Consider the following 24,417-nt stretch of genomic DNA (forward strand, 5'->3'; position numbering starts at 1 on the left):
AAATGACACAATGCGAGTTGGTGCTGGACATCCGGGCTAGTTCTGCCAAGTGGTGCGATTTGCTCAATCGACTTTTTGTCATTGATTGGAGGATGCTCTCATTGGATTCCATCGACTACGGGTAAGCTTCATATATACATATTGCCAACTAAGTTTGCAACTGGAACGGCAAACAAATTAATCCGGGCAAGCACAATATCCAGATTCGAATCCTCACGCTTTGAGGCTCGCTGTCCGAGTTTTTTTTTCTATTAATGCACGCTCGTGTACCATTTCTGGCATTGGCCGCTGATCATGACTTCTCCAATCACATCTCACTCCTCTCTATCCTCGTCGTGCAGGAGAGCTGCAAGTGATGAGAATCACATCAATTAAACGCGAGGTCTCTGGAGCCCCGCGTTCTGGAAGGCCGGGGTCACTCTCAGCCGGCGGAGACAACCGATATGTCCAATCAAATCCATTGGTCGCTGGACCCTCGTATGATATGGCTGTTATGGTTGTGTTGCCCATTGGGTGGATGATATGCAGGCTGAAGTTTACCCGTCTTGGGATCAAGTTGTTTTCCGAGAGTGAGCTAACCTAATACCCTAATATACACCCTTTTGTCATGAGAGCTCCGAGTATTTGAACTTTCAACACCCGCTTCGTGACCCCGCCACCAAGTGGTTCATAGAACTCGCGGATTGTTGCTGTCAAAGTCTGGTCTTTATATTAGGTCTGATCGACGACTCTCGAGCACCGCCAACAGGCCTCGAAGTCGAGAAACTAGCCGCCAAAATGGTTAATATCCTCAAGCACATCGTTAAAAATGATGCGATGAAAAAGTCAGTGGCGCTTGTGACAGCGGGGCGGGCGAACGGTGCTAATATTTGCTGGCAGTGATCCGGTCGAGATCTACGGATGGAGGGTCTTTGCATTAGGTAGGTTTTGTGCATATTTCTCTGGATCACTGCCATCTTCCCCTCTCTTCCAAGCACTCAATCCCCCAATTCCGAGTCAATTTATGAGTTGGAAATATTTGCTGATTTGGACCAAAGCATGCTCAGGTACGAATCCGACTTGAATCCGCCGTTGCGGGGGGGTCAGCTGGAGAATTCCTGTGTGACAATGTGTGGACAAGAACTAACATTTCAAAGCCTGTTTCGGAGGCATGCTTTTCGGATGGGGTATGTTTTGATGCCACAGACGAGACGGGATATACTGACTGGGTGCAAGATATTGGATCCATTGGAGGAATTATTGTCATGCCCGCATTCATGAAGTGTGTTTGGACGAACTACTACGAATGAGGGAGTCCGTGCTAATTGACGCCAGGGAATTTCACCTCACAGATGCAAACTCTTCTACTCTCAATAGCAACAGTACGATCGCCCCTGCGAGCTCTCAGCCGGTTCTAACTATTACAGTCGTCAGCGTTCTCCAAGCAGGATGTTTCTTTGGTTCTCTGATTGCGTATTACGTGGCGGACAGATGGGGACGAAAGGTAAAGTCACTCCTAGTTGGAAGAATAATCACTAAGACAGGGGACTCAGCCTGCGTTGTTGATTTCGGCTAGTATTACGATGGTTGGCATCATCATCCAAGCTACAACCCTCAAATCATTGTATGGCTTGAACCCAATCAGAGCCATAATTCTGTGTGACGAACGCTGACATTGTCCAGGACACAACTTTACCTTGGCCGACTTATTTCTGGGTTTGGTGTGGGCGCTGCAAGCATGCTTACCCCCCTTTACGTGAGTGCTATGCAGCTTGAGATATTCAACAAGGGCTGAAAGTTTGATTCTTAGGTCAGCGAGAATGCGCCCCGTGCTATTCGTGGTGGCTTGACTGGGTTGTATCAGCTATTCATTGCAACAGGTACATTTTGACGGTTTTGTTGGATCCAAGACATGAAGCTAACCTACTCTTAGGAACGATGCTTGCTTTCTGGACCAATTATGTCAGTCTCCCTATCCCGATCAATTCTTTGCCATGATACACACCTCTCCGCACTTGGAGATGATGAGAATGATTTAAAGTGGACTTGAGAGAGGGATCCCTAATTAGCGTCGTCTTCCAGGGAACCAACAAAAATTTCAAACCCCTCAACAAGGCCAATGCTGCATGGCAAGTGCCTTTGGCCATGCAGGCGCTCCCAGCCCTCTGCCTTTTCTTCGGTCTCGTACTTTGCAACGAATCTCCCCGATGGTTGGCTAGACAAGACAATTGGGAGAGAGCCACCGAAGTCCTGTCTCAGGTCACTAAGTACGTTGGTCATATGTAGAATCTTTGAACCGACGTGGCTAATCTGGTCAAGTCTTCCCCCGGACCATCCGTATGTTCAGATGGAGTTGGATGAGGTAAGTAGTTTCAAGATGGACTCCAAGGATATACAGCTAATAAGCTATAGATGAGAGATCAACTTGAAAACGAGGTTTATATTACTCGTTGCAGCTTTCTTGATTGAAACTGACATTATTTTCAGCGACGCCTGATCGGTGGGGCTACGTTTTGGGATCTTCAACGTGAGATGTGGACCATCAAGGGGAACCGAAATCGAGCCCTTATCTCCATCGGTATCATGGTTTGTCAACAGGTAAGCCCAAGTCAAGATCCCCTTGCTAAACCGTTGCTAACTTCGAAAAGATGACCGGAACGTACGACATCCTTCGCCTGTAAATGGGTGATCACTGACCTTTTGTCTTCAGAAATGCCATTAACTATTACGCACCGACCATTTTCCTGAATCTGGGTATTCCTGTACATCACCTCACCTATTTGAAGATGAAAACAGTGCTGAAAATCCAAATAGAGCGCAAATACTGGTCTCTTCGCAACAGGAATTTATGGCGTCGTCAAAATGGTAACCTGTGCCGCCTTCCTCCTCTTCGCCGCCGACTCTCTCGGTCGCCGTACGTCCCATCTCCCTCTAACATTCTCATATGCCTCTAACATCCCACAGGACGGTCTCTACTCTGGACCTCCATCGCCCAAGGATGTGCCATGTTTGTCATCGGCTTCTACGTGCGCTTCGATCCCCCAGTCAAAGGCCACCCCATCCCTCCCGTTGGCTACTTCGCCCTCTCCTGCATCTTTTTTTTCGCCGCCTTCTTCCAATTCGGATGGGGCCCATGCTGCTGGATTATCGTCTCCGAGATTCCCACTGCAAGACTGCGAGCTATGAATGTGGCGCTCGCGGCCGCGACTCAGTGGCTCTTCAACTTCGTTGTTGCTCAGGCCGTCCCGCATATGTAAGTGGAGTTTCTTCTTTTATCCCAGGAGAGGGGATTGCGGGCGCGGACTAACGAGAATATAGGCTTAAGGACGGACATATGGGCAAAGCGGGCTATGGCACATATTTCTTCTTTGGCTCCTGCTGCTTCGCCATGTTCTTCTTCGTCTGGTTCCTGATCCCGGAGACGAAGGGAATGAGTCTTGAGAGGATGGATGATATGTATGTCCTGCTCCTTCGACCTTCATCAGTGAAATATCAAGGGAGGGGAGAGTGCTAACCAAAACAGCTTCGGCGTCACGGAACTCGCAAAAGCCCACATCGATGAGGAAGGCGCTCATGCTTCGACGAATATTAACGAGAAGTTGTATAACACGCATGTCCAAGAGACGACGGCTGATGTGATTTCTCCTCAAGATCGTGAGGCTCAGAGCAGTGTGGGCTCCGATAAGCTCGATAAGCGATGATTAGATAATCGCGCTAATTTGTCAATAATCGATAATTATCGATAATTATCGTTCTAGGCGGTGAGGGGCCCGGCAGAATCTACCCCTCCTGCTCTCTATTCCAATTAATTAATTAATTAATTAATCTTTATACTAGTTCTTTAAAGAATATAACTAATTTGAGATATATTAAAAAAGTAATAATTTGAGTTATTGCTTTATTAATCTAATAGCTAGCTAACTGCTTTGCCTTAGATATAAAGATTAATTCCCTAATACCTGACCTAATTACTTTGCTAGTAACCCAAGTAAACTAACTATCCTATAGTATTATTATAAGGCATTCGCTAACCTTACTAATATCTATTATTCCTAATCTCATTTATTAGACTAGCTTTATATTCTTTTTCTAGATAGTAACCCGCTTTATATAAATAGCTATAAGGTTTATTACTAGAATTAGATTAGTATAAAAATTAGTATAATTAAGAAAAATAACTTATATTTAAACTCCATAATAAGAAGCGCCTCTGCAGACTCTTATAAAGTATATAAAGCTAAAGCTTGGATATATATATTTTATTTATTTTCCTGAGCCAAAATCTCCTTTACTAATTAATAAAATAGTACCTTTGGAATTAATAAATTAGTACTTCTCTAATATTTTCTAATTTCTTAAAGGGCCTTGGCTATAAATCCAGTTAGTAGATATACTAATATTTTTACTAATTAACTAACTACTAGGTCTAAACCTATATTTTCTCTTCTTTTATATAATAGCAGGAATATAATCTTTTCTGCCAAGTATCTTTCTTAGAGCCTTGCTTATAAAAGCCTTCCTAGAAGTAATATACTTGCTATTAGTTTACTTAATTCATACTATAGTTAAATAATTAATTAGAGATTATAATTACTATATCTTAATTAGTATAGTAATTAATATAAATTAAGAAATATATTATAGAAGAAGTTAATTAAGGGATTAATTAAGAGATTAAAGTAGTATAATTAAAAGAAAGGTATTAGCTAAAGTAAAATAATAGAAAAGAATAAGGTAATAGCTTAAAAAAAATTCATATATCTTAAAAGTAAATTATTTTATATTATAAAGTTAATTTTATTTTACTTTACCTTACTTACTTTTTAATCTCTTCTTAATTACTTAATTATATTACTATATAACTCTATATTATAACCTATAAGTTAGTATTCTAATATACTAATTAATTTACTAATCTCTATATAGATTATTCTTATAGTATATTCTATAATAATAAACTATAATTAGTATATTAAATATATTAGTAATTATAAAATATTAGTAATTATTATTAAATTATTTCTAGAGCCTAAAGTAAGTCTATACTTATATTATATTAATCTTTATACTAATTATAATATTATAAGATAATAGCTATATTAATATAGTATCTTAACTAGCTTCTTTTATTAGATCTATTTATACTATTACTTATAAGAGAAAAGTACTAACGAATCTATTTTAAAACCCAAATACTATAAAAATATATAAGTATAATAAAGCTTTTATAAAAAACCCTATTTATATTAAGATTAAGAAAGTAAAAGTAATAAATTAAGATATAATTATAGTAGTAAAATATAAGATAATAAGCTTAGTAATATATAAAAGTACTTTATTATTAAGATAATAGGAAATAGTATAGAAGTTTACTATAAGTATTAAATTAAGAAAGTATTTTCAGAATATTTCTATACTAATCTTTATATTAATCTGGCTTTAGAGAATAATAAAAAAAGAATTAGAAAGTAGTTAAATAATTACTTGGCTATAGTAAGTATAATAGCTTATATATAGCTTAGGATAATAGTAACCCGGTATAAGAAAACATTAAATATAATTCCGAGAATAATATATAATTTAAGGAAATATAGAAAACTAAGAAAAAGCTTAATTAAGAGAAAAAGATTAAGTAAGTTTTAGAAAATAAAATAAAAGAAAAGGCTAATAGTATATAAAGAGCTTTAGCTAAGGTATATAACCTCTTTTTAGATTAGTATAAAAATTAGTATAAAACTAACTAAAATAGAAATATAAGTATATTAAGTTTATAGTATAATAGGAAACTTAATAAAAGAAAAAAAGATTCTTATTCTATAAGATTAGATTATTATATAGTAAGTATGAATTTTACTTATTTTTATATTAATTACTAATTATTATATAATAATTATATTATACTTATTAGTCTTACTAAATTCTTTATACTAGGCAAAAAGGCTATTTAGAGAAACTTAGCTAGTTAGATATAGGGAAATAATAAATGAATTAACTTTTCTAGTTCTATTATTTAGTAGCCAGAATCCGAGACTAAGTTAAATACTACTAGCTTTTATTTCTCTACTAAATCTCGAAAAGGCTATAAAGTAGTAATACTACTAATATATATTAGAAAGAAGCTAAAAAATAGCTTATACTAATATATCTTCTTATCTAACTCTAAGTTATGAGTTATAGAAAATACTATAGCTACTTAATAATATTTAAGAAACTTCTTTAATAAAAGTAGTAATTAGCTAGATATTAGGTCTTTAAAATACTAGTAATTATAAATTATAAAGAAAATAATTGCAATTATACTAATTTTTATACTAATCTTACTATTTCTTACTAGTATTAATAAAAATACTTAAAATTCTACTTCTTTTCTAATATTTTAAGTATTCTATTATTTCTAAAATCTTAGCTATTATTTGGGTCCTATTTTATAATACTATATAATAAGTACCTAAAAAGATTTATTTTACTTTAGTACTTATTACTAAAATTAAGAAAATATTAATTATTATAAATAAGAGCTTTAGTTAGTACTTTCTTTATATATCTTAATACTATTATTAAAGTATAAATAAGTCCCTAATATTATATAGCTCTTTCTAATAATAATTCTTATATTTGTCTTAATTTACTAGCTATATATATTTCCCTAATATCTAAATAATCTTATTAAAATTATCTAGTTCTCTCTCTATTAGCTATTTAATTTCCTTAACTAGTACTAAATTATTAGGGGTAGATATCTAATCTTAATATTTCTCCTAAAGCTTTTTAACTTTAGTTAAGGTAGGCTAAACCTATCTTTTCTCCTAATTAGTTCTAATATACTTTATATAGTAATTCGAATAAAGTATAAGAATAATAGTATAAAGAGATATATTATTAGACTTATAGTAATATATATTAAAGATTTCTTATTCTTTCCGGATTCGAGTATAAAAGTCTTTATTATTTATATATATATTCTATTATATTATAGTTAGTATTATTAATTCAAGTAATAAAGATTAGTATAAAGATTAGTATAAAGATTAATATAAAGATTAGTATAAAAATTAGTATAAAAATTATTACTTATTAGTAATTTATTAAATATTCGAATTAAAATATCTATTATAAAAAGTACCTAATTAATAGTTATAGTATTTCCTTAAGTCTTAAGAATAGCTCTATAGAATAGTTTAAAAAAAATAGAAATTATCTAAAGCCTTTTCTAGTTTTCTGAACTAAGATAATCTAATTTCAGATCTATAAGATACTTCTTATAATAGGTATTAAAATAAGTATATTACTAAAGAATAATATTAAGTATTATATACTAGCTATTCTATTATATTTAATTATTAAAAGGAATTATTCTTCTAATAAGAGCTTTAAATCTAGTAATCCGACTAGGAAAGTAATAAATATATATAATAATATTATAAAGCTAGCCTAATAGTCCTAAAAGTCGAAATTTTATTTGTTTTTCCTTATTACTTAATAAGGCTTCTAAATCTCTCAAGTTTTCTTACTTATTAAGTGCCTCTAATTCTTTATTTATAAAAATATTATAAAATAAAAAGGCTTATATAAAAAGATTAATAATATATCTTAAATAATAAACTTACTATTATAAAGTATCTTATTCTAATTCTTTTTCCCTTAATAAATAAGCCTAAATAGCTCGATATAATATATTATTTATACTAGTATTATTACTAATAATAGCTTTAAGTTATTTAATAATACTATAGTTTTAAAGTATAGGTTATAAAACTATAAATTAGTTTTCTCCTAAATATCCTAGTACTATATAAAGAGCTAGAAGGGCCTTTATATAATTCTTATCTTATTATTTAATAAAATATATAATAATATCTAAAAGAAAATATTCTTATAAAGAAGTCTAGATATTAAAAGTAAAATAAATACTTGAAACTATAAACTAGAGTTTTTATTATATAATATCTTTTAAGCTAATCTAGTATTTCCTAAGCTTTTTTCTTATATAAAAGTAAGTTATAGAAAGAAAATACTAAGATTCTAGATTAAGTATTTAATAAAAGATATAAAATTCGAGCTATTTAATTATTTAAAAAGATAGATTATAGATAATAATTAATAAAATTAAAGCTTTATAAATTACTACTTAATTAAGGTATTATTAAAAGATATATATATTAATTTTAGTTATTTAGCTAGATAACTCTATTTATAAATAAAGCTATTATAGCTAGTTAATTACTTTTAATTAAAATAAACTAATTTCTAATTTACTTTTAATAGTAATATTATATATTAACTTGAGATAATTATATTAATTAGTAAAGACTAAAGTTAAATAAATATTTAATAGATTTTATTTTTTATAAGAAAGATAATAGTAGTATTTAGGTAATTCTCCTATATCTAGATACTCGAGATAAGTATAAGCCTAAATAGCTTTTATAAATTCTTCCCGTTTAAAATCAGATTTGAATTAAGTTAAATCTATATTAGTAAAGGCTTAATAGATTAATAAGGCAGATTTAGAAGCTATATTTAAATAATAGAAGATAAAATACTATTATATATTAAAGAAAAAATAAAAGAAAATATAAAAATTTTAATCTTTTTTAGAAGAAATAGTAATATAAATCTTAGTATTATATATTAAATACTAGCTAGTCTATATTATATAATAGACTATTAAATAGAAAGTATAATAGTATATTTATAATAGTCTACTTTTATATTAATCTTTATACTAATTAGTTTATAATTAAATTAGAAAGCGAGATATTTATATAATAGGACTTACTTAATAGCTAGCTAGGCCTACTTTTATTAATAATTATTAAGGTAATAGGGCTTGCTTAATAGCTAGCTAGGCCTATTTTTATTAATGGAATTATTAATAACTAGATTAAATACTAGCTAGTTTATATTATATAATAGACTATTAAATAGAAAGTTAAAAAGTCTAATAGTATAGTAATAATAGTCTACTTTTATACTAATCTTAATACTAATTAGTTTATAATTAAACTAGAAAGCGAGATATTTATATAATAGAATTTACTAGCTAACTAAGCTTACTTTTATTAATAATTATTAAGGTAATAGGGCTTGCTTAATAGCTAGCTAGGCCTACTTTTATTAATGGAATTATTAATAACTAGATTAAATACTAGCTAGTCTATATTATATAATAGACTATTAAATAAAAAGTTAAAAAGTCTAATAATATAGTAATAATAGTATACTTTTATATTAATCTTAATACTAATTAGTTTATAATTAAACTAGAAAGCCTTAATAGGGCTCGTTTAATAGCTGGGCCCACTTTTATTAATAGAATTATTAATAACTAGATTAAATACTAGCTAGTCTATATTATATAATAGACTATTAAATAAAAAGTTAAAAAGTCTAATAATATAGTAATAACAGTATACTTTTATATTAATCTTAATACTAATTAGTTTATAATTAAACTAGAAAGCTATAATAGGGCTCGTTTAATAACTGGGCCCACTTTTATTAATAATAATTATTAATATTAATTATTTATTAATTACTTAGCTAATAATAATTACTAATTAATAATCCCGATTAATAATTTATTAGAGCCTATACTAGCTTAGAGAGAGGAGGTAAACAAGATTTAAAGGCTAAGTATTTCAGGTTAGTAAGTATATTTAATTAGGAGGCAGAGTTAGTTAAGGTTATCTTAAGCTTAATACTAAATGAGAGTAGTAGGAAAATGAGTGAGATATAATAAATAACGTGGAAATTTAATACCAAGTTTATAATTTTAAAAGAATCTAAAGCTCGAGGAATTTAATTTAATAATAAAGTTAAAGTTATAATTAAAGTATTTTAAGAGTATATATAAGGCATATATATTTCAAAGAAAGAATTTTAAAAATTAGAGTATTATATAAGTAAAAATAATAATTATAAAGAAAATAATCTTAATATTATAATAAAAATAATTAAATAAAGAGGTTTAAATTAAGATAAAATTTAAATTATGTGCTTTTCTTTTTTAAAGTTATAAAGAATTTATATTATAAATAAAATATTATAAAGTATTATATAGATACGGGTACTAGGGAGCTTAGCTTTACTTACTTAGCGGCCCCTTTTATTTAGCTAGATTCAGAGGCTTCCTTTAGAGCTTCTTCTAATTAGATAACTATTTATACAAATTACTATTCCTTGCTATTTGTGATATAAAGTTAATATATATAAAGATCGCAGAGTAGGAAGTTGTATTAAATAGTAAAAGAGTTAATTGAACTAACTAGAAAAGAGCTTGAGTAAAGTGTAAAGCTTTAGGAAATAAGTATACAGATCCTGACTAAGCAGAGTAATCACACTAGCCCCAATTCAGTGATTCTCACTGCGACAAAAGTAAATATAGGGCTTACTTTAATTAAAAACTAGTCGCAACTAGCTTTAAAAATTATATTAAAAGAGCGATTTATATCTTAGTTATTGTTACACTCTACCGCTTCACTAGTAAATTTAGCGTCACGTGATCGCGATAACGCATGCGGCTGGCTAGTATTTAGAACACCAAAGCTCCTGTACTTACGAGCTTCCCTCCTTAGTTTAGAATCCTCGGATTAAGAGCCACTCTGCCTGCTTTCCAAGCCCAGAGCCCGGTTTCGTGACAGTTATAACATGTGAGAATTAGGCTCGCACCACAGTTCACTGGGCCAAAAGACCACAGTATTTACCACAGGTGAATACGCCTAATTACGATTAAATGGCTGGACTGTAGTCACGTGACCTCACACACGTGACATTAGTTTTATGTCATTTTAAATAAAGCCTTTATATATAAGACTTGTAATAGCCGTGGGAAGATTAATAATCGAAGCTTTAGACTGCTATATGACATATTCATTGTGCTGCCACCAGGGGCAAGTTCGCTTACGATTTTCGTACTAAATGTTGTAGTAAATGCGGGTGTATGTAATATAATTGAGATAATCTGGAGCTGAAGGCTCGGGTGCTCGGTAAAATAAGCGAATGTAAGGTCACGTGACACTTGCACGTGACACTAAATTTGAACTCAAATAACCTTCTATAAAGAAATAACGAATATCGAATATCATTGCTCTAATAAACTATTAGACAACCTTCTATACTATATATAGTATGTTTACTTCAAAATTTGTTAACATACTAGGGATTAATAGGAGTTGGAAAAGTGGGATTTTTAATATATTTCCTTGATTTAAGCGAACTTCATCCCTGGAGCAGCGCAACGGATAATGGCGCATATGAGATTGGCAGGACAGGCCCTTACGTTAGTAAGGACAGCTCGAATGGCGGTTCTCAAGAAAACTGTATGGGTGGGATAATCCATGATGGACGGGCAGTTTGTTAGGAGGCTAGATCTGGACTGCCCAGTTCTACGAGGCGCCTACTGTCATAAGATACTGCTCACAAATGGCGAGCTGTCTTCTCCCCACTCTGCGGAAGTAAATGCGGAAGCAAAACATCTTTCAGCGACTCTCAAGAGCCTTCCGAAGAGTCAACACAGAGCGGTGAGGATGCCTGCAACGCAACGCAATGCAACGCACTGCGTATTGCGCTAACGAATAGAAGGCGGCAAAATGATCACCGAGTACATTTGAACCATCATGTGCGGTCTCAACATCTGCCTTGTTGTCGGCTTACCAGACCAAGGACAGAGTCTGATTGAGTTGGGGTCTGCGCGACGTCGCCGAATGTTGCAGGTGGCGTCCAAACATCACCCCTTACATCTGCACATCGATTTTCCCAAGACCAATAGCCCGACATCTGCACCACCTTTGGCCGTTCCTCCCATCCAACTTCAAGTACTTAAGCAACGGTCGAAGTCGCATTCCAGCCTTGTGTTACCCCATTCCTACCCAATGCAAAGTCTAGCACTTATACAACGATGCTACTCCCTTTGCCGATTCAGAATCTCCTTAACATGGTTGCAGCCCTTTGCGTCAAGATGAGAAGCATCATTTTTCGATCCATGATAGAGATGGACGTTGCCTCCACTCCCGATTTACTTTCTCAATTCGCAGGCATCATCCCACTCGCTTGCCACCTCGCCAGCCCTCGATATGCGTTCCAACTGGTTGGAGCTGCAGCCTTGACACACAGGTTGTCTGTCTCCATGTTCCCCCGGCTCGGAGTCTTCAAAAACATAGCAACACTTCTGAAAGAGGGTCCGCAGTTCTTCGACAGAGTGGACTCGCTCGGAACACAAGAAGTCTGGGACGTCAACTGGGGTAGCACCTTCCCTTGCGCGAATGGTGCAGCTGGTACCATCATCGCATCCTACGCAATTCAGGAGTCGCGACGCCGCGAGAAAATCCAGACGTCCGCATCTGGCAATGCAAGTCGCCAGGTTGTAGAAGGCTCTATGGTAAGAGACGTGGAAGGAACAACGATCGCCACCAACGCGTCTCGGGGATCATTCCAGTCATCTCGGCCGGAGAAGGAAGGGTCTATTTCAAGTTCCATGGTCGAGAAAGTTACTAGCCCAGTATTTTATCGAGGGCAAGAGCTTCATGTGCTCCAGGTCAGCAGGAGACAGCCAAATATAAGCTGGTACTGCAAGGCCATTGAGTCGGTCCATGTCCAGAATCTTGCATATCTTGCCCTCCTAGGGTGTGCCGCAGTTATGGCGTTTTGCCAGCTCTATGCCACCATGGCAGCATTACTCATCGGCGTTCTTTCCAAGATTGCTTGTCGCTTTACGAATATCCAGAAGCCACTGAGTTTCCTTGAGAACAATGAAAAGCACGACGCGTGTATGCTGGTAGCAGCGCATAGAAATGCAAGTGTCTGGTACTTGTACATTGGTGATCGGGGAGTGGTGGACCACCTCTTGAACAAAGATATGGTTCGTGTTGAGCCGAGGAGCGCCTTACTGGCCAACTATTTCCAGCTCGCGCATATTCTGCAAGTTATCGCAATGGCCTTCGCTGCAGCGCATCGAGGCTGGGACGGTGCTGTAATGGTGCTGATGATGCTTGTTTCCTGGTTCGCGGAGTGGGAATTCGAAGATCGCCATCTTGCCAAGCACTGGATGAACAAACACGGAATTGGCGTAGAGGCAAGGACTTTTCATTTTGGACGGCGAACCCAAATGATTTGTGCCATTCACAGCTTCAGCGGAGCCCGGAGCAGGCAGTGGATGGACAGTATCATTGTCCCCAGTCTCAGGCGAGATACCCTTTTAGAGCGTCTTGGGCACTCTGCCACAACGCCACAAATCACCGGCGAGACATTACTGACGCCTTCCGACGAGGCGCAAATCTGTCAGCAGAAAGCACAAGTTGAAACCGCTGTTGAGATCATAAAGAGAGCTGTCGCAGGCATGGAAGATGCATAATGGTGTTCCGATCACATGAATGCACTCGTTTCATTTTATGTTACCTCCAGAGTCTCGCGGTGGTGACGGGCAGGTCGCTGTCTCAGTCTCAGCCTCAGTCTCAGCCTCAGTCGGCCTTTTCTTCTTCTTTTTTCTTCTTCTTTTGCTGTTGTTTTTGCTGTTGAATCCGAAAAGTATGCCTGAACTCGGCAGGGGATGCCCATCCCTGCTCGCCGAGGCCAGGCTTTCCTTGGGGCTTTTTGTACCCCCCCTAATTGAATGTAACAGCGGGTCAAAGTGCAGGGGTTTTTTTTTGGTATGGCAACTGGACCGTGCCAGGCTGGTTTTGGGGGACCCACTATTACATTTATTAGGGGGGGGGCGGCGGGAGTAGGGTTGATTCAATATCAGATGGGGCTGAAACGCCCCAAAATACAATTTCGCACCTCTCGTTGCGGATCAATTCGCAGTCTGCCCCGTGCCCCTTGCCAGGGTTCTACGTAATCTACTCCGTATCCCTTTACAGCAGCCTATTGGATAGGTTAACCTAGTGCGCTGCTTACCGTGACCGCAATTTGCTGCAGCCCATGTTTAAGGTTAACTGCTCGAGTCAGTGCGGTGCTGGCGTGGCACTGAGTCACTGCCGAGGCTCTTGCCAGATACCGGACGAAGTCTTCTACCTGTTTGAATTAAACGTATCTTTTCTTTTTTTACTCGACCCGGTCAGAATTCGCTATCTTTCGAGTGCGGGCATCTGTCGTAATGTTTTCGCAGCAATCCCAATCGCCAATCAATCACAGTGCACTATTTAGAGCCCCCAGAACCTCATGCTGCCTGAATTGAATTCTAAAGGTTTCAAAATCACGCTCGAAATATATTTTTGGAGCCGCGACAAGGTTGCCAACTCATTGGCCTGACTTCGAAACGAGACGAAGTACCCCAAACTCCCCAGATATGTCCAGGTCGCCCCAGTCTTTACGATCTCCAAGGCTGTTATCGCCGCAACGCTCACCTGGGCACAGTCTCACATCCCCACCTCAGCTTCCCGCAAGCCATGCCTACTCATCATCATCCACAAGCTCCAACATTTCGTCTGCACGGTCCCAAAGTGTCGATTTACTGGATGAACTCGAGAGGCTGGTAAAGAGCAAGATGGGATGGAGCACCATGAGGGATGCCTCGGAAGTGGACAATAGTATGGCCATGTCTTGGAGTCAGACCAGAGATGATGCCAGTGTCAAGAGTGACAGCTCCGGCGTGACAAGTGATTCTAGCTTGTCGGGAAAGTACGGACATGGGGTGACGAAGACCTTCCGGCCATGTCTTATTGACTTCAAGGAGGAGCTCAAAAAGAACGAATTTCCTTTGTCAGTCTTCAGTTCTGCTTCGGTTAATCGAACACTGACCAAAACTACAGAGGACTCAAGACTGCAATCGAGGATGGCTGTCGGTCACTATACAGAGCCGTGTCTGCTGTAACTCAACGCCGCGGGAGCGATGCATCGGGATTCATATCTCCCACGAGCCTCAACTCAGATCACCAAAGCCTGATAGGACATAATTTCTACTTTGAAGAGCTAGACAAAGCCTACACCATGCTCATGCCAGTCGCTCTCGATAGTAAAACCAAGCACGACCCACTTCCTCGCTCAGAAAGAAATGACTACGTAGGTGAGATCGATAGTCTCCTGAAGAGACTTCCCGTTCATCCTCGACAGCTTCCCAGCGATATGTTGTCACGAATAGGTTCTTCGCGACCCAGGCTCGGGAATCTTACAAGCGTTTCGGAATGGAGCAAACTTGACATCGTTCGGGTCCCTGCCACGCGAGAAGTCCGTCTTGCCTCGCTCAAAACTTTGAGATCCGAAATTGAAATCAAGCCCAACATCCTACCCTACATCAACGCTTCGGCACATCTCATCAACGAGGCACTCAAGCATCTGCTATCTTCCCCTAAACAAGATGAGAATTATTGGCTAGTTGTGATCACCTTCTTGTGGAGCTCGTGGCAGCGCGCAACAATGCTGCACCTTCATAGCCTACTAGACGGCAACTTGAGAAGAGGATTCAACCCAACTAGTCAAGCCCGGCTTTTACGCCTACAGGCGGTGAATCTCTTCAAGGGTGTGGAGAAGATTGATCTTGAAGGGGACAAGCCCGACGACATCTGTAATTGGGCATGGTTGGTACTTCGAAACGACTCCGCGCTCGTTCCTCAAGACTTCCGTTACTTTCTTGAGGTATACCGACAATCTGCGACTACATTCGGAAGGTGCATCGACCATTCCTCATGCCATGGATCCTCGCCACATTTTTGTAACAGGGCCGAGAACCCTCCTCGAGGGCAGCATATCACAGCTTGCGCTTCACAAACGTGCGCTAGAATCACATGGGACCGGGAATCGTGGCATGCCGTCGGCAGGACTGCTCACGAGGACGATACCTCAGCTGATGTGGAAATTGAATGCGTAGACGAAGAGCTTGCATATATTGCGCTAAATTCAAGGGCTGTATGCTTGGCGCTCCAAAGCAACAAGCTCTGCTACACGGCTGTTACCTCCAGCACTATAGCCTTTTCCCACGTCACCGCTCACGGTCGAGAGGGCAGTCCTGACGATGGAATTCCGCGTTGTTGGCATGAGCAGTGTGCAGCAATCTCAACAGAACTTGGAGGAAAATCCTACTGGATCGATAATTCCTGCATTCCTGGAGAGGAGGAGCATCAGCCCGTAAGGAAGAAAATCATCGACGAGATCAATGACATATTCTCGACCAGTAAGGCGGTAGTGATCTGCGACAAAGATCTCATGGACATAGACATCCCCGGGGATTTAGATCTGGACAAGCTAGACTCAAAGGCGATAGACCTACCCGCCCAAAACCCCAACGTAAGGCTTTTGGAGCTGATTGTGGCAAGATTTATTGTCAGTGACTGGAACATGCGAGCTTGGCCGTTGTTGGAGGGCATTCGCGGGAAACAGAACCTCCAGTTGTTGTTTGCCAGAAACAAAGTTCTATCTCTAGCGTCAGTATTGAAGGTCGTCTGTCGGCATGCGCGACTTGATCTAGCAATCTTAGGTTTGACGCTTCGCCATCTGCTTCCCTGGAAGAAGCCTAGAGCCTTGGACTATGCTCATTTGGCCCCTCGGCACGTACCCGCAAGAGAAGCAACAAAACTTCTTAGTTACCGTTCTGCTCGTCGTTATGGAGATCGCAGAATCATCCAAACACTTTTGGAGGGCAGAACACCGTCTTCGTTCTTCGGCTCTCCAACTTATCGTCGAAGCAACGCCTTCTCGTGGTTTCAAAATGCAAAGACTCTTGTTGAAATCAACAAATGGTTGGTTAAATCAAATACAGGCAACGGGATCAAACGTAATGAACCACTTCTTGTGGTGAACGCTTTACCTGCGGTCATATCGACATCCGATAGACCAAGAGATGGGGAGGAAGACTTCATTAGTTGGGCACCCGAATTGCCCCAAACCTACTTGTCTTTTGATGACTCTCAACTACATCTGCGTATGGCATTTAGTGGAAGACAGAAGCGAAGGGAAGAGTCGCCTGAGTTTCAAAACATTGCTCATGTGATGGTGAACTGGAACGCATTACTGATCGACGGCGATGATAGCGCAGAATCACTGAGTGGCCAGTCGCAGGATGTCCTTGAACTTTTCCAGAAGGCTCGAGAGTTGTACAAAAAGTGCGTAATTCTTTTCCCGAATGGTTCCTTCGAACTGTCGCATATGTGCAAAGTTGGCATTTGCGGGTATAACGGACGTCGAGAAGTAATAGCAGGGCAACTCAAAGATTCTGAAAGGACCTTTCTGGACGAGAACTTCTGGCATTGGTTAGGCGTGCGTTCTTGGAACACTCAAATGCAATCTCGACCTTGCACGATGCAGCACGTTATTTTCTTGCCCGACAAGCAGGAACACGGCCGCTACGAGCCCCTTTCGATTCCTCCTCGTGTCTCTCGCGCCCTTCGTCGAAACGATTTCAGGGGCATCTTTGACGAGGTCCCCGAGCGTATGCAACCATTTGACAGCTTCCGAGTACATTATGAGCAGAGTCCTTCAAGATTTGATATGGACATTACCTCTTCGATTCAAATCGAAACGTACCAATCCGTCGTTGTTCAGCATTTTCTCGAAGATGACATGATCCGGACGGACGTTGGGGCACCGCGCTGGGAAGAGTTTGTTCAGGTGGAAAAATTGAATGATCTTATAATTGTAAGTGAAAATCCTAGCAAGTCATTATTATTTGCTAACAGGCGGCTCAGGGCCCAGATGAAGTCCCCAACTTTATCCAAGCCCTTAAAAATCTTCAACATTCAGCTGAGAATAGCTCGTTCAGAAACAACATGGAACTCACGGCCATCATAAAGGAAGCGGAAGTCATGATCGAGGTCTGGCAAGATACTAATGTGACAGCAGAAGGCAATCTTCACAAACTTGACACCTACCCTCGGACACCATTTCTAGAATCTACTGCTGAAATGGACGACGAATCCGCTTCAGTCAAAAATGCCTACCACAAGCTCCTTGCGGTACTCGAAACCCACAAAGGCAAGTATCAGAAGAAACACGAACGGCTACACAATGAGCCAGATGACGCTCTCGATACTTTGTTGGTTTCTATGTTACATTTGAAGCACAAAAGTGAGCATCGACGCACACAGATGCAAGAATGCCTCCGATACTGGTATCAGTGGAAATTATCTGTCGTTCAAGGTACATCGCTTCCTTACGATGATGTGCACGCTCTTTTCGACAACGCTAGTATCATCATACTTTCGAAACTCTGCAGGAGGGAGAAAGCGACGAGGAGACTTGGCGGCAGGATTATCCAGTTGGTGCAGCCACGCCCAAAATATGACCGTGATTTTACTGCTCAATGCAGAGCTGTTCTCAATATCATGGTAGCTTTGAGAATTTTGATTCCTCCCACATACACGGCAGCTTCCCAAACACCACCGCCTTTGTCCCAATCTCAAACCTTGAAATTACGAGGGGAAAAGTTAGCAAAGGAATCGGAGAATATGTTGTTGGAGGGACAAACAGAGGCGGATTATGACGAGCATTCTGAAAATGGTTCAGAAGCCCGGACCGTTATTGGGGATCGTCAAAGATCACCAATGTAAGCTTGTTACTCATCCACTCACAAATTAGGCTACTAATACCTGTTGCTTCCCAGTACCGAGCTCAATTATTCACCATCTCCACATAGAGATCTTCGATCTTCACGCAGCAATGGCGAAGAAGCACGTCCGTTTTCGCCGACGTCTTTGCTGCCCCTTGTCCCACACTCACCTACACCAACTGTCATCCACGATAATTTACTCCAGCAGCCGCCACCACGGATTTTCTTGCCTGTACCTACACCAACTGTCATCCACGATAATTTACTCCAGCAGCCGCCACCACGGGTTCTCTTGCCTGCACCTACTCGGACGACTATTCCCGCACCGGCGTGGGAAGCCAATTACGCAGATAGAAAATTGTCCAGAGGTCAATTAAAGAAACGACAAGACAAGAGGCATAAGTTCTGTCAAGATAATGCCTGTTTTCGTGATCGTGAAACGGGAGAATATTATAGGGAAGTGTCGATGGAGAAGTTGTGATATGACCATGGCGTTGGTTGCGAAAATCTTTTGTTATATGTATGCATATATATGACATGTGTATCTGCTCGGTGAGGGATTTTCCTCAAATGTGTTATGTTTGGAGTTCAGGCGAGGGAAAAAAAAGTTTGGCGTTTAAATTCTGGGATTTATGTTATTATTGTTTTGCATATGGATAAATGTGTAGATATCTGGTTATTCAATGGGGTATCTGAAGTTATATAAAAGTTTGGAGGGTTTGAACGGTGCATTTACATGAAGCATATAGATTTAGAATACTATCTTGCTGATATGTACAAATGTCAAAGATAAATTCGGAATAGAAAAATAGCATTCTGGCCAACAAAGTAACTTAATTGTGCCTTAACGTAAGTTCAAGGTCCATATGAGGGCTTGCGACGACTCAATACCTCCGCGTGGTGCAAGCTGGAAACCTTTAGTACTATTATCGAGATAGTATCTAGAGGGCTAAGATTGAGTTACGATCGATTATACGCGCCCCTGTGAGCGACCTCGTCCACCGCTCCATTGACACTACGATTAACAACACCAGAACGATCACGACAAGTCTTCTGCCAGAGACCACGATCACGATCAACGATAATATCGATACGCTAGTGAGAGCGCGCCCACGATTATCCTTTCCTCTCTCGATCGCCGAATCCACGATACTCGATTTATATAAACAAACCACCGATTAATAGGGAAGGTCTAGTAGACTTCCCTCGATATATATATATACGTTGAATATACAAGGCTCGGGAAAGCGAGGTATAAGGCCCAGTAAAGGAAAGACGTATTTATGGGCAGAATAAGCCTGTAATTAATTACTCTATACGCTTAAGACAAGAGAGAAGCTAGTTAAGGGATAGATACGAGGGCCTCTTTTGAGGAGATACGTATCTCCGGCTTCAGCAACGGTATTGTCTACTAGGGCCCCTGGTCGTAAATATGGGAGGGTAAGAGTATAAAGCGAGCTTGTTTTGGGGTCTCTTATCTTAGAGGATGGTTTGGTTAACGGAAACCTGTTAAACGCACGTCTTAATAAGGCCTTTGTATATGGAGATAGTAGTAATACGGGCCAAATATTATACTATTTTGGATTTATATTAAGGGGATAGAATAAGAGGCTTAGCCCGTTCTATACTCTTGATATAATAAGCAGGTAGTTCCACCAGGTATACGGACGGCTATATTATATTCGAGTCCCTTACTACGATTGTCCTACTTGCCTCGCTGGGGGATCAAGTCTGGACAGTTACGAGAGCCACGAGGTCTTAGTGCCTCGTTATTTCAGAAGAAACCATGGTCTTTCCTTTGTATATTATATTGGAGATTTAGGCTCAGCTTTATAGCCACTTCAGGAGGCTCTGCATTCTATGACTAAATCAATCAATCAATCAAGGTCCATATGAGAGATCGAACGATCCTGCTAAAAAAGAAAATGTACCCTCACCCTATCATCGCATCATCGGCGATTCATCGTATTTTCTAGGCGGAGCCGCGGAGAGGGCATTGCACATCTTTGTTCAATTGTGCCTCCCAGAGTCCCAGGCCTGAACCCCGAAACTTCTCTCCTAGGCGACCATAGACAAATATCTCTTCATCTGCAGATTTTTGCATTTCCTGCTTCCTCGAGAGAAATTGTCTTGCAGTTTGGAAAAAGCTACAGAGCACTATTTCATATCGAGTTAGAAAATGAGAGGGACCTTTCGTTGAATTCTAGAGACGATAGGTGTCGAAGACAACGACGTAAAGTATCGGGAATACAGGGCATTTTGACCCTTGGTGCTCTACAGGGTGCGAAATTAGGGCAGAACAGTGTGTCAAATGATTTAGTTTGATTTGATTAATAGTCGGACTTAACGTCGCGACTAAAGGGGCCCTTCCCTTTGCCCCTTTAGCGTGACGTGAAGTCCGACTATTATAGCCTCTGAATCAAATCAAATCAAGTCAAAATCTACTTAATCAAATCATAATCAACTATAATCAACTATAGTTGATTATAGTTAATTATTTAGTCACGTGAGCGTGCACGTACGCTCGGAGGTTCGAAAGCGAGATAAGGCTAAAATTAGGCTTAGACTAGTCCGTATCCGGTATCGCTTAAGGCGCTCCTTACTAAATCGGGTATCGCGCTGCTTGGTAAGCGAAGCGGCGCGAGCCGAAGGCGCTAAAATCCCTCGATTTTCTAGTAATTCTTCGCCACCTTATAAATCTTATTATTATAAATAAATTAGCTAAAAATAGGCTCTCTCATAAATAGACGCTTTAAAATTAGAGGGTTATATCTAATTAGACGCTTATTAAATAATCTTCTATATTCTAGAGGATTTACATATAAATAAGAGATTTTCCTCAGGTTACTTTCTTCTCCCTTTACTTTATATATAAATATCTCAATAATTATAGCTCCAATTAAGAAGCTTTCGACTATAAATTTACTTATTTTTACTCGATATATTCGAAAATGTCTCAATAATCTTTAATTAACCTTAATATCCCTCAAAATAGAGAGAAATAAAAAAGGATAAAAAAGATAAAGAAGAGGTTTCTAAGAAAGATATCCAGTTTTTTATACCCGATTTAGACTAGCTTTATACTCTTATATATATTCTATAAGTTTTGTTTATATCTTATTAATATAGCCGTTAGTTATTTAATAATCTTTTAAGTTACTTGAGAAATTCAAGTTTTCTTAGTATTACGTAATGATTATAGTTGATTATAATTAATTATAATCATAATCAAATCAAATCAAGTCAAAATTTGCTGAATCAAATCATAATCAACTATAATTAACTATAGTTAATTATAATTAATTAGCCTTGATTTTTTTTTGATACACTGGGGCAGAAGCTCGCTACAAGCCCTTATAACTCTAGGTAGTGCCCCCTAAATCGACATACAGAGGCGCTATAAGATATTCGCATGGGATAGGTATATCTTCTAGGGTTATAGCGCTATTGGTAGAGTAACTATAGCGCTCGGACGCTAAATAAGCAGCTACCATAGGCTTCCTTAGCGAAGACCTCCTTGTACATACATGGAAGAAGCGAGAAGCCCTAAAAAGGTGTGATAGCCCTTATCGAAGGTATAAATGCTGCTTCTGGTGCTTTTACTCGTTAGGGGAAGGGCCTGGGAATATAGGGCCTTACAGCTAGTTTATTACCTTAATCTGTACGTTGGAGAGCCTAAAAGTCTCCCAGTGCCCTGTATTCCCGATACTTTATGCCACTGTCTTCGTATAGTGCATTCATTCCTGTCTTAGTTGCATAATTAAGGCCGTTTCGGGAATTGATAGGGGTAAGGATTACGGGGTTGCGGTTCATCGTCAATTGGCGAGTTGCCGGAGGTATAGTAGGAGGAACGGCTAAATTGACCGGACAATTCGATAAACCAGCTTGCGAATGCTTCGTCTATACCAAGCAAGTAGAGTGATCTTCATGTATGTGCTAAGTCAGCCAAAGCATAAAGTCAGAAAATGATCACAACGAACGACGTTCTGATCTATTGCCACTGATACTGGACACTTGTTTGAAGATGTTGTATTCTGGGAGTAATGGATTACGATTGGGTAGTGTCTTTCTTGCCTAGCTCTCTGCCCTTTCTTTGCTGACAAACTAACAGTTAAGGTAGCCAATACGTTCCACTGACGACGAAATTATATATCATTGCAAGTTTATTTCTCGTCATAGCTCTGTACTATATAGGAAGGCTTTCTAAGACTTCTGATCACTACGTTAATTATCTCTCCACATATTATAATAAGCAACGGAAGCAGCCAAGTTCAAAGGTCAAGGGAGAAAATTTTAAGAAGGCGGAGGCATTTAAACCACTGAATAATCTCTGCGGCGAGACGAAATAGACAGAAGGCCTATGGCTCTATTGCCACAGGTATTGCGACATGAACAAGACTTCTGCCTGTGGTGGTGTCAAAAATGCCAGGAGTAGAATTCAAACCCGTTTGCGACTTGCAATTGATGCAGGCGCGAGCATCGTCATCCCCTCTTTAACCCAGAGGAACGAAAACAACTTAGCCAACACCATCATCTCTACTGCTTGCGCCGATAGATTCTTCAACATGGAACACCACCAAGATTCACGAGTCAGAAGCCGTCCTCAGCTCAAACTTCGACTTTGTGACGATAGAAGTGGCATCGAACGTGTAATTCCGACCCGTGAGCGAGGATATGCTCAAGCCTCGTATACAAACGGCACTTTTCAAGCGTTTATGGAGACGGTGATGGAAATAGCGGGATTTAATATAACCAAAATCAGCGCAGAGAACTCGGTTGTGGTTAGCTACGGAGATACATTAATTGCTTGGGACTACATTGCCTTCGGAGAGCTAAGCACCATCTGAAAAGCACTCTTCAAGACCATCAAGTTCAACCGGGATTTACTGGATATAGGCGAAAAAATCTACCAAAGTCTCGTTCTCAGGGGTGCAATTTTATCGGAGTTCACTTTCGCGGAGAGCGACTGGCCAAAGGAATGGAGCTCGGCAGCCGACCAGGTGCAGTTTTATGGCGAGGAGATTCTTCGAATAAGGGGTTCCGTATCTTACAATCACAAAACTGTCGATGTAAGCGTAAGTCTTCCAGAATACCGAACATCCTAGAATCGATTCTCCGAGTCTAACTAAATCATTGAACAGTGCGGCGACCAGGGAGCCACCAAACGTTTCCACAAAAAATTGGGCACGCTCGGTTTCGAGGTCGCCGACAAAATAAGGCTTCTTCGGGGGAAAGAGAATGCGGCAGTTACGTCTGGGTGAACTCACTCTTTAGGTTTAAGTACAAGTATGTCTGAAAAGGGTTCCATGAACCCGTGAAGGGCGATGATGACACAATTTCTTCGAGATGCGAAGATCGATGATTGTAAATGACAGAAGATGAATTTAGAGTGGTGTAGTTAGTTGTCGGATCTACACTAATTTAATAGTGACACGCTCAGACCTGTCAAACATAAACCGCGCTTAGGCCCCGCCTAGATTATCGTATTCCCCATTTGAAAATTGGACCCATTCATTTTCGCATAAATTCGAGCTCGAAATAGCCCACTCCTTGAGGCGGCGGTATGCTGATGGCGTCACATCGCCCGAATCTGAAATGACAATAGGTTCTGTCGCTGAGAGACCAGGTGGTTGATGAGGAGACACCATCAGGAGGTAGTCCCACTCGCGTCGGTTTTTTATGATTACAGCGACATCCTTAACAATCGCCAAAATCGCATTCGTAAGCGAGGGGGGAGGAACACCAAAATCGCAAAACCACGATATTAACTTCTCTCGACTATACTATTAATTATTAATCAAAACTCTTAGTTCTTACATAGAATTAAAGGAGGCATCGGGGGCTTTCCCTCTAGAAAAGGAGTTTTAAGCGAGAATTATACTTATCAAGTTATTTAGATCCGGGCGAGATCGCGATTTTCTAGCCTCTTGCGCACGCCTCGCCTCTCAGATTTTGAGCCTCGC

At 39.1% G+C, this 24,417-nt stretch overlaps 4 protein-coding genes across 4 annotated transcripts; all 4 read left to right on the forward strand.

The window, feature by feature from the left end:
- The first annotated feature begins 653 nt into the window (after positions 1-653).
- Positions 654-3,753, forward strand: K444DRAFT_605596 (putative quinate permease). The gene is made up of 21 exons (XM_024878864.1): positions 654-824; positions 880-920; positions 1,038-1,046; positions 1,137-1,166; positions 1,216-1,261; positions 1,315-1,361; positions 1,407-1,483; positions 1,533-1,603; positions 1,663-1,735; positions 1,790-1,859; positions 1,913-1,941; positions 2,062-2,246; positions 2,299-2,341; positions 2,392-2,415; positions 2,467-2,577; positions 2,628-2,638; positions 2,690-2,741; positions 2,794-2,893; positions 2,944-3,232; positions 3,298-3,435; positions 3,503-3,753. The coding sequence occupies exons 1-21, from the start codon at positions 778-780 to the stop codon at positions 3,678-3,680; spliced, it is 1,671 nt and encodes a 556-aa protein (XP_024726315.1). The 5' UTR covers positions 654-777; the 3' UTR covers positions 3,681-3,753.
- A 7,806-nt stretch (positions 3,754-11,559) lies between these two features.
- K444DRAFT_622973 (uncharacterized protein) lies at positions 11,560-13,728 on the forward strand. Its single transcript, XM_024882206.1, has one exon. The coding sequence runs from the start codon at positions 11,915-11,917 to the stop codon at positions 13,328-13,330; it is 1,416 nt and encodes a 471-aa protein (XP_024726316.1). The 5' UTR covers positions 11,560-11,914; the 3' UTR covers positions 13,331-13,728.
- Positions 13,729-13,924: 196 nt separating this feature from the next.
- On the forward strand, positions 13,925-18,077 carry K444DRAFT_299656 (uncharacterized protein). The gene is made up of 4 exons (XM_024871708.1): positions 13,925-14,676; positions 14,727-17,544; positions 17,595-17,698; positions 17,749-18,077. Exons 1-4 carry the CDS (start codon positions 14,264-14,266, stop codon positions 17,768-17,770), a joined length of 3,357 nt encoding a protein of 1,118 aa, XP_024726317.1. The 5' UTR covers positions 13,925-14,263; the 3' UTR covers positions 17,771-18,077.
- A 4,765-nt stretch (positions 18,078-22,842) lies between these two features.
- On the forward strand, positions 22,843-23,715 carry K444DRAFT_638903 (uncharacterized protein; the record flags this gene model as incomplete). The annotated part of the gene is made up of 3 exons (XM_024884316.1): positions 22,843-23,235; positions 23,317-23,529; positions 23,596-23,715. 3 exons carry the CDS (start codon positions 22,843-22,845, stop codon positions 23,713-23,715), a joined length of 726 nt encoding a protein of 241 aa, XP_024726318.1.
- Between the last annotated feature and the right edge of the window lie 702 nt (positions 23,716-24,417).

This window comes from Hyaloscypha bicolor (assembly GCF_002865645.1).
Source record: "Hyaloscypha bicolor E unplaced genomic scaffold K444scaffold_191, whole genome shotgun sequence".
Lineage (NCBI taxonomy): Eukaryota > Fungi > Ascomycota > Leotiomycetes > Helotiales > Hyaloscyphaceae > Hyaloscypha > Hyaloscypha bicolor.

Excerpts from the sequence above, each read along its gene's own strand:
- K444DRAFT_605596 (XM_024878864.1), top strand. The coding sequence starts at position 778 with ATGGTTAATATCCTCAAGCACATCGTTAAAAATGATGCGATGAAAAA. Across the intron at positions 1,167-1,215 it reads AGGCATGCTTTTCGGATGGG|ATATTGGATCCATTGGAGGA; the intron begins GTATGTTTTGAT and ends ACTGGGTGCAAG. Across the intron at positions 2,247-2,298 it reads GTCCTGTCTCAGGTCACTAA|TCTTCCCCCGGACCATCCGT; the intron begins GTACGTTGGTCA and ends AATCTGGTCAAG.
- K444DRAFT_299656 (XM_024871708.1), top strand. The coding sequence starts at position 14,264 with ATGTCCAGGTCGCCCCAGTCTTTACGATCTCCAAGGCTGTTATCGCCG. Across the intron at positions 14,677-14,726 it reads AAAAAGAACGAATTTCCTTT|AGGACTCAAGACTGCAATCG; the intron begins GTCAGTCTTCAG and ends CCAAAACTACAG. Across the intron at positions 17,699-17,748 it reads GAACTCACGGCCATCATAAA|AAGGCAATCTTCACAAACTT; the intron begins GGAAGCGGAAGT and ends ATGTGACAGCAG.
- K444DRAFT_622973 (XM_024882206.1), top strand. The coding sequence starts at position 11,915 with ATGGTTGCAGCCCTTTGCGTCAAGATGAGAAGCATCATTTTTCGATCC.